Below are 17500 nucleotides of genomic sequence, written 5' to 3' on the forward strand. Positions count from 1 at the left end.
GCACGAGACTATAAATAACGCCAGCGACACCCAACACCTTCGCACAGTTGTCCCAGCTTTCAGACGACACCTCACATGAGCTTCACACAACAACTCCAAACCGTTAGCGTACTGCAGTTGGCATACCGCAGTTAGCATACTGCAGTTAGCATACGGGAGTTAGCATACCGCAGGCTTACACCCACCTCTGTTTGAACATTAACCAGGTTAACCACCAGAACACACAGCTAGCAGCTTTGCACAAACAGACCTACATAGAGTTGTGGACAAAAAGTAAACACTTTTCAAGAATTCAGGAGGAAACACAACACACTAAGTAAGCACAGAACGAGCCCCGCTCTACATTAACAGGGTCTGTGTGGGTTCACACCTTCATGTTCCAGGGAACCCTGATCTCAGACGACCTCTCCTGGTCTGCCAACACTTATTCATTTTGCTGACACTTTTATCAAAGTGACTTACATATGTCAACTATTACAAGCCCCAGTCTCCCCAGGACATTTCAGGGTTCAAGGGCACAACGGTGGCAGCTAGAAATTCAACCCACTTTTCTGGCTACTGCATGCTAGCCCACATCCATGCTACCAGCACCATGGCAATGGTAGAAAAGGACCGGCAGAGACTACACATCCTGTTAGTGCTCTGGAGGAAAAACCTGGATGAGAAGCTGCAGGTAGACTGTTACCGGGCGATCACTGAGAGCGTACTGACATCCAGCCTCTCAGTGTGGTATGCTGGCCGCTCAGCTACGGACAAGAAAGCTCTCGAGAGGGTGCTGAAGACAGCCCAAAACATCATTGCTCACTGCTCTCTCTGGAGGATAACACCATCTCCCGCTACATCAGCAGAGGCATGAGCATCATTATGTACTCCTCATACCCTGCTCAGGTCATCACCTGTCCCAAATGTTGCCCTCTGGCAGGCGCTACAGCCCTGCCCAGGCACGCTCCGCCAGATTTAGAGACAGCCCCCCACCCCCATCCAAAAGCCATCTGCACACTGGACTCTAATAAGCCCCAAGGAGACATTATAGGCTAATAATAATGCATCATGTTTTTTTTTTTATCCTTAAAAGGAAAACAATTTCATGGGATTGAGACCTTTTGAATTCACATCACATTACTATAGCAGCCAGTCTTAAGGGTGAGATTTGAACAGGTGGCCTTGACCCCTCAGGTGATATCCCAGCACCTGAACATCCTCATCTCAGTATGCTCCCAGCATGCATCAGTGATAAGTAGCAGACTGGGTGCTGAGTCGCCTGAGGCGGAGTGTGTGTGTGTGTGTGTGTGACTCACCAAGTGCAAAGCCATCTTTCTGGACCAGCCACACAGTTCCAGCCTCATACCACACGTCTTTCTGCTGAAGAGATGGAAGAAAGGAGGAGGAGAGTGAGAGAGGGGAGGAGGAGAGTGAGAGAGGGGAGGTAGAGACACACACACACACACAAAGCAGAGATGGCTGCCCCCTGCACTCATTCATTCCGTTTCATTTACTCACTCACTCAACTCAACTGTATGGTCCTTCATTCTTTCACTCACTCACGTGCATAGCTGTGAGTTCCTTTCTTCTGTCCCTCCCTCACGTGCCAAGCTTCTGTATCACATCAGTATATGAATGAATACTGCTCTGTTTTATTTGATTAGACACTGCAACTGCTATATCTAATTTCAAGTTCCCATGTTCTCTCTCTCTTTCTCTCTTACACACACACACACACACTGTGACTGTGAATCAATACTAAAATGAAAAACTACTTAACATTGCACGTAATGCACAGTGTGGTGCAATGCAAGTGAGGTGTTTGCAGTAACATGATAACTCCATGGGAGTGAGTGAGATATTTTAACTCTATGGGAGTGAGATGTTTGCAGTAATATGATAACTCCATGGGAGTGAGGTGTTTTAACTCTATGGGAGTGAGGTATTTGCAGTAACATGACAACTCTGAGAGGTATTTGGAATAGCATGATAACTCTATGGAGTGAAGTATTTGGAAAAGCATGATAACTCTATGAAGATACAGTAGATGTTTTAACTCTATGGGAGTGGGATGTTTTAACTCTATGCTAGTGAGGTGTTTTAACTCTATGCTAGTGGGGTGTTTTAACTCTATGCTAGTGAGGTGTTTTAACTCTATGCTAGTGGGGTGTTTTAACTCTATGCTAGTGGGGTGTTTTAACTCTATGCTAGTGAGGTGTTTTAACTCTATGCTAGTGAGGTAACTCTATGCTAGTGGGGTGTTTTAACTCTATGCTAGTGAGGTGTTTTAACTCTATGCTAGTGAGGTGTTTTAACTCTATGCTAGTGGGGTGTTTTAACTCTATGCTAGTGGGGTGTTTTAACTCTATGGGAGTGAGGAGTTTTAACTCTATGCTAGTGGGGTGTTTTAACTCTATGGGAGTGAGGAGTTTTAACTCTATGCTAGTGGGGTATTTTAACTCTATGCTAGTGGGGTGTTTTAACTCTATGCTAGTGGGGTGTTTGCAATAACATGGTGTAATTCCATATGAGAGAGGTGGTCTCCCCACCGGTGGTTCTTGTTTCTTGGGCTGCTCTGTGACGATGCTCTCTGCCTGTTGCCCCTCTGGATCCTGCCTTTCCTCCGGCATCCCCTCTTTCTTCACCTCCTTCTTCAACTCTTTCTTCTGCTCTTTCTTTTGCTGTTGTTCCTCCTTCTGCTTCAGCTCTACTTTCTTATCCTTCTTCTCCACCTGCTGTGGTTTGGCCTGGTCAGGTGACCGAGTCTGCTGTAGATTGGCCTGCTCTGTTGAACGGGTCCTTTCCACGCTGTCCGAGCTCTTCGCTGACCCCAGCATGTTGTCGGGCTTCGGCGACGTGGCTTCGGGCGACGTGGGTTTGGACGAGGCCGGCGACAGCACCCTCCTGGGTGTCTTCTTCTCGGACATGGGCGGAATCATGTGGCGACCGTTATCGCCGTTGAGCACCTGCTCGGCGCGGAGAGCCATCTCAGCCTCCAGGATAGGTGGAGTCTCGTCTGGTGCCAGGAACTGCTGGACCAGCTTATCACTCAGCTTGCTGGGCTGCTGCACATCAGAGGATCAGCAGACACAGGTGTTAAAAAAAGAAGACATGGGAGGAACATATTTTTGGATTAGTGTGTTTATATATATACACCTAAAATATACACTTAAAATATACACTTATGATATATTCATACAGTATATTCATAAATCAAGTGTCATGGAGACCTTTTGTCATGTATGCTTTGAAGATATGGTGTGTTTTCTGCTGGTGAAGTAAATAATAAAAAAAAACTATTAGCATCCATGTAATTCTATATCCAGATGCCTAAGAGAGCGGATCATGATCCTTGTAATATTCTGTGCATCTTCGTTTCTGTCTAGCTTTTGTTACATTTTAAGTTGTTGTGAATCAGTTAAGAAACTTTTTATCCAAGAACTTTTTTTATCATAGAAATAAAAGCTACGCCACCCACTCTGCTATGCTCTCTGCGTGACGGGTTGTGTCAAAGTCCTTTTAGGCAAGTCCCTCCACTCGGCGGCCATATTGCAACGCTTTCTGGGCACTTATCGGGCATCTATTTCGGCAGATATGCGTGTGCGTAAGGCTTCACGACACCAATCTTGCTCCAGCGGCGAGATCACAACACATGATTGGCACGATGTCTTCACAACACAGCACATGATTGGCTCAATGTATTCACATGTCAACGTTTTGCCGTGGAAGGGGTGTGATTTGTGTAGACAACTGCCATATTGGCATTACAAACTAACCCCATGCATTTCTATAGAGGATATTTTGAGTGCTGTGTCTCCTCATTAGAAAGTCTCTGGTTGTGTTCTGTGGTGATAACAGGAACACAAAACTATCTCTGCTATCCTCGGACGAGAGACTGTCTGTGTGACGTGGTGTGGTCTGTGGTGGTCAGGGGCTCACCGGTTTGTCCTCCGACTTGTTTTCCGGCTCTTTCTGTTTGATCTCCTTCTCCGTCTCTCTGACCAGCTGCTTGAGGAAGCCTCCCGGCACGACGGAGACAGGGGGAGGGGGCTGGACCGGTGGGGGCGTGTTTTCCTCCTTGATCTAAACGACCACGGAGAAGAAATGTCACAACTCACACACACACACACACACACATATACAAAATATGCACACATAGAGACATGATGCACACACACAAAGAGAAATAGCGCTGTCAATTCAACTCTCACTATGATATGCATTAAAAACTACAAACATACAAACATGCACTCTCCCAAACATGAACCTTTGGTTTGCACATACTCACATAACCACATATGCACGCACACACACACACACACACAACCAAGGCTACGGTTACACAGAGTGGACTTAAGGCCATGCTGGGGGCATTCTGAAGGATGGAGGCTCTGGGAACAAGTGCAAGGGAATGGGGGGAACTCTTGGCCCATGAAGAGGGCACTTCAGGAAAAGAGCAGAGGGCCAAACACCCTCAGTGCTCTCTCTCTCTCTCTCTCTCTGGCACGCGCCAGCACTCCCAGACAGCAGGGGGCGCTGCCCCAGATTCGGCCCAGTCCTGCTATTTAAAGCAGGAGTTTCCCATCATGAACTGGACCCCTGTCCTGTTTATTTCCCATCTCTCCCTGCTCCACGCCCTCCTGATTTCAATGCAGAGTGATTAAAATGCTCCTGATATGATCAGGGGGTCGTCAGCAACACACAGCGCCACTGACATGAGCAGTCAGGTATGAAGAGGTGTCTCAGATGGGAAACATGCTGTGGAAGGGGTGGGGGGCAGAGAAACACTTATCTGGACTACACACTTACCCCTGCCTGGTGACATGAGTCAATCAACCAGCCATTAGTCAAGTCAAGTAACTTTATTTATATTTACAACAACCGTTGACCCAAAGTGCTCCACAAGTAAGGCTATCTTACAAAAAAGCAAAAGAGGGAGATTGACAAAAAAAAAGGGGGGGGGGGGGGGGGGGGGGGGGGTATATAGTAAAGGCGTAAAGATGACATTAGGCATGACTCCACAGACAACAACACAACCACCACTACAACAACGACACAAACACCACAGAATCAGACATGATGTTGGTGTTCTGTTCATGTTAGACCCAAACACATGCACTGGGGCAACGATGGATGCGCTGTAGGACGCTTGGCACTATTCTGCTGGGAGTGCGAACACTGACCGCGTGTTGTCTAAAATAAACCCTGACCCAGTTATTTGGGTGTTAATTGTTGGCCTGGAGAAGAGGAAACTCTACACCTGCGTCCGCGGGTCAGAATAGCTACAGTGATGCTGGTGCACACACCAGACCCCAGAGAAAGGCAAAAGCATTTTGGGTCATCCCAATTGATGACCTCAGAGGCAGCCAAGCGTGGTGGAGCAGGGTAACGTTACTGACAATAAGTTGACCCGACGGGTTTGATTCCCGAAACCTGCCAATGAGTCTTTGATGCTTTAGATAAAAGTCAACTTTACATTTGACTTTAGGCAGCCCATCACACAAACGAAGCACACACAGAGGCTGTACGCACTGTTACCATGGCCCTCTGATCCCATACAGAAAAAAAAAATATTGAAATATATTGTCAGAAATATATTTTTGGGGCCAATTTTGAATATTTACATATATTTCAAAATATATTTCAAATATATTTTTGTTGTTTATGGGATTATCTCTGCTGTGGTCTAATTGCTTCAGAGGGTCTGGTGGCCGAGCTGGTGGTGTGACCCTTTCAACAAGATAAACAAAAACAATGCTTGAACATTCTATTTGGGCCCCAATCTACTTCCTCTGCGTTAAGATAACATATGGAATGTTAAAAAGGAAGTCTTGTGGGGCCAACTATGATGCTGATAATGGAACTCTCTTGAAAGGGTCTATATAGTTTCATGAGGCTGATAATAAAAGCTGCTAATAGCTAACTGCCTGCTGTACAGCAGAGCAATAAGGACAGAGCACTCGCTGCACTCAACACAGCTTCTGTGGTTTTACTGACAGCAAGAGCTTAATTTTGATCCTTGTGATGTTAGAGCAGCAATACCATTAGCAATATTACACTGTGGAATGGTATCAGCATCTCAGTGGCTTTAAAACTGTTGTGGTCCAAGCAACAGGATACAGCATGCTAGCTTTGTTAAGTCCTGGTAAATGATGCATAGTTCAGATCCAAACTGAACTATGCATCATTTTTTCGCTGGTTAGCTTTCTCCAGTGCTCTGTGATGACTGTTTAAAGGTTCTAATCTAGATAACATCCTTAAGTGCATGATTCATTAGGAAAGTCATCGATGGATTATTAATAATCAATGATTTATGAACAATCAGAATGCAAACATTTCCAATGTAACAACAATGATTACATCAGGCAGCTGAAACATCTCAGAAACATCTCGCAATATATCTAACTTATTTATGTTAGTGATAAAGATGGTATTTAACTGCAGCCCATGTAATCAACTTTTATGAAACATAATTATTAAGTATAAGTATATACATATACTATATATATATATATACTAGTACATAAGTATAAGTATATACTCTTTTGATGCCGTGAGGGAAATTTGGTCTCTGCATTTATCCCAATCCATGAATTAGTGAAATACACTCAGCACACAGTGAGGTGAAACACACACTAATCCCGGCGCAGTGAGCTGCCTGCAACAACAGCGGCGCTCGGGGAGCAGTGAGGGGTTAGGTGCCTTGCTCAAGGGCACTTCAGCCGTGCCTACTGGTCGGGGTTCGAACCAGCAACCCTCCGGTTACAAGTCCGAAGCACTAACCAGTAGGCCACGGCTGCCCAAGTTAGCTTAAAGGTTTACTATTTAACTACTTAACTATTACACCAGTGTTTCTCAAAGTGTGGTCCGGGGACCACTGGGTGGTCCGCAAGCTATCCCAAGTGGTCCGAGAGCAGACGTGGTAAAATATAATATAGATGAGTTGTTTGCAATATTGAACCAACTTGTATGGAAATCCAAACAGTTCTGCGACACTGTCTATGTAAGATATGCCAGTTTAAATCATATCATTCCCTCTGACGCAATAAGCAAAGTGCAAAGACAATAAGCAAGGTGGTTCAGTGAGTAGGCCTATTGTGTAGACTAATATACCGTTGAAGTAGGTCTAATCTTTTTTAGGTGGTCCGTGCGTTTCTTTTTTTATTGGTTAAGTGGTCCTTCATCTGAAAAAGTTTGAGAAACACTGTATTACACAATGTTAGTCAGACAAAATCTGACATGTTTGCAGGGTGGCACAGCTGGTAATTGGCATAATTCCCACTGAGCATGCACACACATAATTGCACATAATTACTACAGTATAGATTTAAATTAGCCTAGCACACACCAGGCACATGCATTAGCATAGCACACAGTAGTTAGCTTAGCTTTCAGACAAGGTTGCATACTGTACAGTTAGCAAAGTTAGCGCAGTGCACAGTTAGTGTAGCACCCAGGCAGTGTGGTGAAGCTAAGCAAGGCTGAGGCGCCTCAGCCCTGTGGCTTGATGCTCGGGACCTCCCTTTTGTTCCCATAGTTTTAAGCGTGAGGATAGTGCCATGGCAGCCAACTGTGGAGGGAGCAGGGGTCAAGGGTCAGGTGAAGAGAGCGGTCGGCCAGATGTGTGGAGGTGAGGAAGGCGCCCAACAACAAACAGAAACAGTGACACTGTGGACCTGGTGATGGAGAGACACAGAGAATAAGTCACAGAAAGAGAGAGAGAGACAGACTAAAGTGACAGAGAGAGTGAAGAGGAGAGAGGGAGAGTGAAGTAACAGAGAAAGAGAAAGAGAGAGAGAGAGAGAGAGAGAGAGAAAGGAGGTGGTGGCATCATTCTGATCAGCACTCAACACTCTACTAATACAGTGAAAGATGTATAGAATAAAGCACATTTAAAGTGACAAAGCACATCAACAGTGATTCAGTATTTAAGGTAATCTTTATTGTAGAGACTGTAATGATCATCATTAGTAGAGCAGGAGCAGGTCGCTTCATACAGACATCAGCTATCTCTCAGAGATGAGGTGTTTAAAGATGTACAACCATATCATAAATATACACACACACACACACACACACACAGAGAGCCTTAACCTGGCCACCCTGTAGGCAGCTGCAGACCATGTGAGCTACTAACACCCTGCTAATGTTACATTGTATGTAACTGTCTACATTGTATTATATATTGTGTTGTATCCGTATGGTGTATACTGTATGTGTATTTATATGTGTATTTTTGTATATTGCGTATCTGCACTACAGAATCTGTATTGTACTACAAAACCACCAAATCCCTTGTGTGCCAACATACTTGGCCAATAAATTACGATTCTGATTCTGTGGTGGCAGAGACCACATGAGCACCTGAGCACCTGACGAATGAGTGTGTGGTGGCACAGAGCACCTGACGAATGAGTGTGTGGTGGCACAGAGCACCTGATGGATGAGTGTGTGGTGGGAGAGAACACCTGAGTACCTGACGAATGACCACATCTCCAACCTCTGACAGTGGAGTGGGCGGCTGACATATATGCAAGGCATTGTGGGATGTACAGGTGTTGTGTGTGTGTGTGTGTGTGTTGGGGGGTGGGAAGGTGACGTGGTCATATGACTGTGATCACAGCCGCCTCACACATAAACTTATGTACAATCACAAGGAAATGCAAGCACAATACAAACAACACCTATCACACATACACAAATATTTATGTTTAAACAACCTCAAGGAATCATGAGCACAACACAAACAACACGCCTCACAACACACACGTGTATAAAGTCAATGAAGTGCATGGGCAAGAAACCCATGGCAACACTGTCCAACACAAACACAAACAAGCATTAAACAAGATACAACAACACACAGACTCAATAGCAATTTCCAGGTTTTGCAATTCTCAATAGCAATTTCCAGGTTTTGCCTGAAATTGCACAGCGCCTGCTTCAGAGGCCTCTGTTCCCACCTAGTTTGGCCTATAATCAAATGCTTGCTTTGGAAAGCTAAGACAATGTAGTTTCTCCGAAAACAATCAGAAGAACTGTGTGATGTACTGACACAGAGTTACAGAGGCTAGAATATTTTTTTCTTTCTGCCGGATAACAAGCATCTCTGAACTCACCACATTTCAGCCCTCTAGGTCACTTGATATGTCAATACTTGATAGGTATTGTGAAGCTGTGTTCAAAAGTAGATCAATATAGAATGAAAATATGAGTACTTTAGACCATTATTTGCCAAGGTATGCTCATGCGTTTTGTAAAATGCCCTATGGAAACTCCCCATAGGACTTTTGGTTATCCAAAGTGCATACTGACAATCAAATGCTTACTGTCTATGAACCCCTTTGTGTAGAAGCATAATATTGGTCTCAAATGAAAGGTAACATTTTGAAGTTTCATGCTTGTATTTGAAAATTGTACTTCAGGGGTTCTGATATGAAATGACTACACTAAATATTGAAATATTACACAAAAATATAAATCTTTGCAATTTCTATTTCAATTCAATTGGTGTGTATAAGATGGACTATACATCTGCACAACTAATATTGGATAAAATAACATGATTGATTTCTATGGATTCCTGTGAATATCAAGACCCAATATGCTATATCTAGCATATTGCTAAGGATATACACTGCAGCTAGAAAGTAGGGAAGCACCAAAGGCAGAGGAGGGGGAGGAGGTCTTTTTTGATTAAATTTAAGTGAGACATAGTTAGATTAATCTGACAATGTAAAGCACTACACATATTTTACATGAAAAATTGTCATTGTCATATATTGATTCCTAAGAGTTCAAGCTTTCAAATTATGTATAATATGACTATGCTACATAACAATCTGATGTATAAAAATGATTTAGAATGTTGGGGGGGGGCAACAACACATCTTACACACACACACCCACAAACACAAAGAAAGCACAATTTGGGAAGATTTATCTGTTTAACTTGTTTCTAACTAATTAATTTTTCATGGTTGCTGTTTGTATATGTTTATTGGTATTATTCTGTTAAGTTCCATTTAGTCTATTAATAATATTGGTATTTTTAGGCTATTAGTATTTGGTTTTACTATGAACTGTTAATTCTGATGTCAGTTAAATGTTTATTGAATTTATTGTAAATCACTTTGGACAAAAGTGTCTGCTAAAAACCATAAACATAAATAAACCATTACAGCATGGACAACCCACCAAACATAGACACATCCACTCACATACAGACTGTGTAGTAGAGTAATTTGGTGATTGTTCATGCCATCTCATGTGCAAACCCCTACTACTGATGATTCACCAGATGCCGAATGGCTATTAGTACGGATGATGAAACCACTCTGATTCAGCAATAGGACAGCTCACTCTCTATACTCCACACACCACATCATGCAGCACAGACTGCAGGCTGTGAATACGTCAAAGCGGCCAATATAACTCCATCACAGGTGTGTGTGAGGATCTCAGTGGAAAACACACACACACAGACACATACACACACACACAAAGACAGTTAAACGAGTCCCAAGCTGCTGCCACATCTTGAGAGGTCTGGGCAGAATGATGATACTGAACACACTCACACTCACACACACACACACACACACAGACAGACACACTATTGATGAAGGGTAAACGAGTTTCAAGATGCAGCCACAGCTCTGGGGTCGGGACAGAATGGTGGCTGTGGCTGATCTGAGCCAAAGTGAGATATTTACAGAATAACACGTCACCTCCTCACCCCACAGGCTATCCGAAGAAGACCACCACCTGTGTGTGTGTGTGTGTGTGCTGCTGCTGCTGACAGTTTCCTTCAGCCGTTTTTGACTGGGCGGCTGGAGGTGTTTGTACCTATGTGCCATGAGCATGCTATATTAATGTGGTATACAGTATGAAAGAATGTGATAAACACACACACACACATACATACACACGGCACAAATTTCAGTAAATAAATACTTCATATCCTGTCGATGAGTGTTGATTCCTGTGTGTAGATGGATGTGTGTGTGTCTGCAGAGCCCTCCTAATCCTCCCTGACGATGCTCGTCTGACAGATCTTTACGTGTAAACAACAAAACAAATGTACAGGCGCCACTGCCGAGTCGAAGTGGCACCTGAACCGCTGGCGCTCGGGTTTCAAGTGGTGTCAGTGCTGTGCCGCACAAGCACAGGCCTGCCGTGGACGTCCACCTCCACTGCGCCTCGGAACACACCAGCCGGCCAGTCAATGTCAACTCAAGAACTTCCTCGCAGTCAGCGAATCGGCTTCTGGTCCTGTCTAGTTTTAGGGCTCTCTCTCTCAGCGAGGTTGAGGCTACAGACACCCACAGTGGTCAAGAGGCTATAAATACGAGTTGCCTTTTGCCTTTTTGCCAAAACACGCTCACATTAACTCTGCTTCTTAGTCAAAACTTCTCTCAGTCAAACCTTCCACTAACCCCACACTCCCAACAGTAATGAATGAAATAAAAAAAACAATGGCTGCAAAACCTACCTTGAAATGGCTTCACTTGTTGAATCGTGTTGTAATTCCACCTTAAGTTGGCGCTCTCTGTTCAATTCCAGTTGACCAGAACAAGGCACACAGCTTCACTGTCTCTAACACATACACTGACGGGGCAACTGGTCAGAAATAGAGTGACACAGACAGCCATGCAGGCTCAGTCACACACACACACACACACACACACACACACACACACACAGATAAGCAAGGCAGCTGAGTTAACACAAGACCTGGCTATAAATATCTGTGTCGGGGGACGGTGAAGGGGATATACTACCCTGTTTGGGAAACACTTTGGGGATACAGCACACACACACTCACTCACAGAAGCAAATGGAGGGGAAAACAAGTGTGCAGAAACTGACAGACTGCTCAGGCAGATGAAGGAGCAGCACAGGAGCTCAGGGGCAGAATGGAGAGGGAGAGAGACGGAGTAGAGAGAGAGGGAAGGAGGAGATTTGATGTGGTTGGATGAATGGAGTCAAACACAGAGCTATGCTGCTAGCCCTCGGCTTATTCACTATGAGTGACACACGCACGGGCAAACTCTGTGTGTGTGTGCATTTGTGCGGAGTAACGCCTCACTGGATTAGGACTGTTATCTTCTAACACAAACTGAGGATGTAAACTGACCCCCATCCCCCACCCCCACACACACACACACACACCAACCCCCACCCCAATCACGTTCAATGACTCACCCCACACACACACACACACACACACACACACACACATAAAACATACATCCTACGCTCAGACCCCAAACACACCCGCACCCAGTGCTGTTCTCTCTCAGTGCCGTGGCGACAGCAGCAGAAGGGGGAATGAGGAGCCGTGTGTGGCGGCCCCATAATGGCTGACGTTTGATTGACAGACCCAACTGTGTGAGGGAGGAGCCACACACACACACGCATCACAGCAGAGGGAGGGGACAGATCAAGAGAAAGATGAGAAGGAGGGAGGGACAGAGAGAGGGGGAGAAAGAGAGATAGAGGGAGGGAGAAAGAGAAGGAGGGTAAGGCATATATGAACGACAGAAGAAATATTACTAGGCATCAATAAGGGGTAACGTGAACTGAACACTGATAGATGGAAATGAAAGATGAGACTTCTGAAGCAATCACACACACAAACACACACACACACCAAGGCCGTCTCTGAAAGGTTGTCATCATGAAGATGAAGTAAACATCAACGAAACAGCTGTTTGATGAATCATACACTCAAAGAGTGCCCCCTCATCAGTGGTCTTAGCAGAAAACAATTCCTGAAAACCAGGCGGGAAAAGATCAAAAGTAAAATGTACTGCTGTGTTAAAAATAACATGCCGTCTGACGTAAGCCACTGGCAAATGTAACATGGGGTTCACTACAGGGGACTGGCAGATGCTGAGTGATGTTTGACATGAGTGGGGTTATGGGTTCCGGTTTTGGGCAGACGCTGTCGTCCAGAGCAACATACAATAATAACAGTGAACATTATTATCTTAAAAACATGGTGTGATGACTGATCCTAATAACGATCGGCATCATGGCACCCGACTGTGGTCCTAGTTCTGGGTCTTTTAGGCCCCTGCCGTCCACACTCATCAGTTTCCTGTGGAAGTTGTCATAATAAATCGGACTGGCAGCAGTGTCAGAGGCACTCGTAGGTCCAGGGCTACACAGAAATGTCCTGAAAAGCAAAAGAAATCAGGATTTCCCCACAAAACTTCTCCCTGCAGTGACAGTTCTGTCATATCATGTAAAAATGATTTTGTTTTACATTCCCGGTACCTGGACGCATCAACTAGGCATGCACGGTTTTATTTAGTACGTGCTTCCAATAAGTAAACAAGGGTCAGACCAACATCAGCATTGTAAGTAGTGCAGCATTGTCAAAAACGTAGTTGGAGTCGCAGGATATTTTGATAAAGCATCATGCTAAAGCGGGAAGGGGGTTGTCCTGTGAGGAAATTTGCTCTCTGCTTTTTACCCATCTGGGTGTAGTGTGCACACATTCACACCTGAAGCAGTGAGCCCACACACACTAGGAGTACATCTACACATCCTACAGTAAGCAGTGGGCAGCCCTTAATCCGGCGCCTGGGGAGCTGTTGGGGGTTAGGTGCCTTGCTCAAGGGCACCTCATCCATGGATGTAGGAGAGCTGTTTTTTAAATCACTCCCAACCAACCCACATTTTCCCTACCAGTTACAGTATGTTACTTTTTAAGCCAAGCTTCATGGGTTTTCATGATGGCAGTCTAGGAACGTGCAATACTATGCAGTGTTAAAAGCAACACAACACAGTGGTTTCGCCTTATTATAATAATGGATTGGCTTCAAACTCATTTTGATGGTACGCTGAGGCGGTAGGGGACTCGTGACCACATACCTTTTGTAGTGTAAACACTAGTACTTCCTGATGAGTGCCAGACGAAGGAAATCTTTTGTTACGTTGGCAGTAACGGAATCCAAACACACGTGGTCGGCATCATCTCTGGCTGTACACTTGGATACAATGTGTCTCACTTGTGATCAACTAAAACACATTTTAACAACAAATGTAATCTGACCCTTATAGCACATTGTAGACATATTCTATGCACATACAAGTAAGTGTAGATAGTACAACCCTTAATGTACGTAGTATATTATATTGTAGTATAATGTATACTGATAAACATGTTTACTAGTACAACCCTTAATGTACGTAGTATTATATATTGTAGTATAATGTATACTGATAAACATGTTTACTGGTACAACCCTTAATGTACGTAGTATATTATATATTGTAGTATAATGTATACTGATATAAACATGTATACTGGTAGAACCCTTTGTGTATATGGTGCAATGTGTGATATATGGATAATTTATACTGACAAGTCCTTACAAGTCCTTATGTATGGCATATTGAGCACATACACATACTGGCAAAAATGTATACAGGTACAAGTATGGCATAATAAAAGAGTAAGTGTGTGCTAATGTTATTTAACACACACGCAATCACACATGCACAAAAAACGCTTAACACAGCACACACAAAAAAGGGGCTTTTTATTTCTGAACCGTTTGTATGAGCAGTCCACCACATGTTCCTAGCTGTTCAGAAAACGAAAAAAAAAAAAAAAAAAAAAAAAAAAAAACATTAAAATAATTTTAATAACAATAATCAGTCATTGAATAATAATATCAATAGTTATAATTATCATATCATAACCTCAATGGCGATAAAACCCCCAAACAGTAGTATTTGCGTTTCGTTGTGGCACATTAAGGAAAAAAAAAACTTCTTTGAGTGACTAACCAGGTTAAGTCTTAGGCCCTACGCCGTGACGATTTCACAATCCCATGTGCTCAAACTCTTTTGCACCTAGGGGCCTCTGATCCCCCCACAGACAATAAATATGAACAAGAAGCATAATTTGTCTGTATTAAAAACAAACACAAACAAAACAAAAAATATAATTGTCGTCATCATCTGTAACTTCGTAGGTACAATATCTAAACTTTTTTTTTGTTTTTCATATGTGCAACATCTCAGCGGATTCTTCACCACAAATATTTTAACTGACATCAAACCCAGTCCCTTCCCAGAACTTTTTTTTGTTGTTTTCTACCTTGTTTAATTCTTTTTTTTTTTTAAATAATCTAGTTCGTTTTTGTCATTTCATGTACACACATACATATATATATATTTAAATTTGTTATTCATTTTTTCCTATTTGCCTTTTCCTCTACTGTTTGGCCACCCCTTGCCGGCCAGTCTGAAGTCTGTATTCACCAGCACACATAAAACCAACAGCCACTAAAGAAACAGACACACAAGCGAATGAAGCAGAACACGGCAGACAGGATGAGCAGCTACCACTGAAATCAAAGAGCGAGAGCGAGCGAGAAATACCCCTGAAGCACTGTGGATTATTTGGGATCGACCAACAGAGGTGCAGCCATCTTTGAAAAACGCCGGGGGATGGGAGGGATGAGAGCTGCTTCTTGGTCATGTCGTAAAGTCGTGGTACCAGACCACAGGTTCCTTGGTGCTGGGAGAGGCGTTGGCTATTTGGGGTCTGGCTCTGGGCTGAGAACCCCCCCCCCCCACCACCACCTATCTGCTCAGCGCGCTCCATGTCACCCCAAAACTGCTCAGCGCGCTCCATGTCACCCCAAAACTGCTCAGCGCGCTCCATGTCACCCCAAATTTGGTCGCATCTGTTTGTTTTTTAGTTTTGTACCCTTGTCCAAAAACTCGTCTGCTTCTCCGAGTCGAGTCCGCTCGTACCAGCGGAGAAGCCGAGAGGTGGCCGTTGGCAGAAGGGCCGTGACATGACACGTGACGTGCACGAGGGAAAGCGACTGACATTTCAAACAGGTTTTGGGATCATAGTCGTCATCGTCATCATAGTAACCACCACTACCATCATTATCATCATCCACCTGCCCCTGCTGTCTTTTGGCACATTGATTTTGTATCAGCATCAGCTAGAAAAGTCTGGAGTGGATTTTTCTTTCTTTCATTTTTTTTCTTTTCCAAAAAGTGCAGTTAAAAGTTCAAACAAGCCATGTCGGTTTTGGGGGGAAACAAAAGACCCATTCCCTTGTGGGTTCCCATAATGTCTTCCTCAAAGATGGCAGGTCTCCGTACATCTAAAGGCTACTGATTGCTCCCTGCTCCTTAAACTGTGTTGCTGCACAAGAGAAAGAAAGAATCACATGCAGAACAAGTCTGTGTCTTTTTTTTTGCAAAATGCATGGACTTGGAGCCAAAAAAAAAAAAGTTTAAAACATTTTTTTTGTCTTACTGCATGGCAAAACCTGAAACATAAATGGAAAATAAAAAAATAAGCAAGAAAACTCATGGCCTTCCTCAAACTGTGCTTGTTCTTTCATTCAGCAAAAACAGACACCTGAAAGCACGCAAGATACTCAAAAAAATATGTCATCTATAGAAATCTGCATTCAGCATCACATTCATTAAAACAATATATAAAAAATTTAAACTATACTCAAATCAAGCCTTACAACAAATAGTCTAAAGTTGTCCCGAACCCTCCTCCTGCGACACAATCCTCATGATGTGAGCATTACTGGGACGGACACACACACACACACACACCTGTCCTTTAACAGTCTGTCTGTGGGTTGCTGGGCGTGGTCTCTGATGATTTGATTGACACTAACAGGGCCAGCCTCCAGCCAGCCTCCTCTGGGAGGGGGGGGGGGGGGGGTTTGCCATGGTAACAGACGCAACAGACAGCACAACAAACAGCACTTAATAGCAAACACAACAGCTTCTCTATGGCCTGCACGACACACACACACGCGCACATACACACACCCACAATTAGCGTGGGAGGATCAAACACACACATACTCTGATCCTGAGGTACGCCTGACAAAACTGATTGAATAATGTGTTACTCCCCCCCCCCCCCCCCCCATTTCCCCGACCCTCCTGTAGCTGTGGTATGCACACAGGTCTCGGGCACAGAAACACAGACAGGCAGACAGATCAAATCCCTAAATATGCAAACATTTCTCAGGAGTATACTGTAGATGCAAAGAGAAAGGATCGGTATCAGTTTTATATATATATATATATATATATATATATATATATATATATATATATATATATATATATATATATATATATACACACACACATTTCTATATACCGTATATATACACATACAGGCACAGCGGAGAGTCTGGGGTGCTGTATGGTTCTTTTCTAGTGGTCCCCAAATCTTCAGACGTGTCCACTAGGGAACAAATTAAAAAACTAAAAAGGGAAAAACCCACTCCGATGTTTAAAAACGGGGAGGAGTGCTCCTAGTCCTCTGGGATGTGTGGAGAGTTCGCTCTGAGAGGAAAGAGAGAGAGTGTGTGTGTGTGTGTGTGTGTTTCTCTCAGGGGTGAGAGGATGTGTCCGTTGGTGCTCTCAAGTAAAATATTTGTTGGCACTTTATGCACTTCTGTGAGGGGAGGGGAGGGGTGGGCGTGGGCGTGTGTGTGGG

At 43.9% G+C, this 17500-nt stretch overlaps 1 protein-coding gene across 6 annotated transcripts in view; it reads right to left on the bottom strand.

The window, feature by feature from the left end:
- The window catches only part of LOC121679585 (unconventional myosin-XVIIIb-like), a 63664-nt gene extending 51995 nt beyond the window's left edge, over nucleotides 1–11669 (bottom strand). Inside the window, exons 1-5 of one of the 6 annotated variants that reach the window (XM_042058399.1) lie at nucleotides 11477–11669; nucleotides 7505–7658; nucleotides 3922–4065; nucleotides 2532–3044; nucleotides 1299–1359 (exon numbers count right to left, since the gene is read on the bottom strand). In XM_042058399.1, the coding sequence (XP_041914333.1) occupies nucleotides 1299–1359; nucleotides 2532–3044; nucleotides 3922–4065; nucleotides 7505–7543 (757 nt within the window). In that variant the 5' untranslated portion in view covers nucleotides 7544–7658; nucleotides 11477–11669. Of the gene's footprint in view, nucleotides 1–1298; nucleotides 1363–2531; nucleotides 3048–3921; nucleotides 4066–7504; nucleotides 7659–11476 lie in introns of all 6 variants that reach the window. The other 5 variants (XM_042058397.1, XM_042058396.1, XM_042058394.1 and 2 more) reach the window with 5 other exon arrangements.
- Between the last annotated feature and the right edge of the window lie 5831 nt (nucleotides 11670–17500).

The sequence above is a fragment of the Alosa sapidissima genome, chromosome 13 (assembly GCF_018492685.1).
Source record: "Alosa sapidissima isolate fAloSap1 chromosome 13, fAloSap1.pri, whole genome shotgun sequence".
Taxonomy (NCBI): Eukaryota; Metazoa; Chordata; class Actinopteri; order Clupeiformes; family Clupeidae; genus Alosa; species Alosa sapidissima.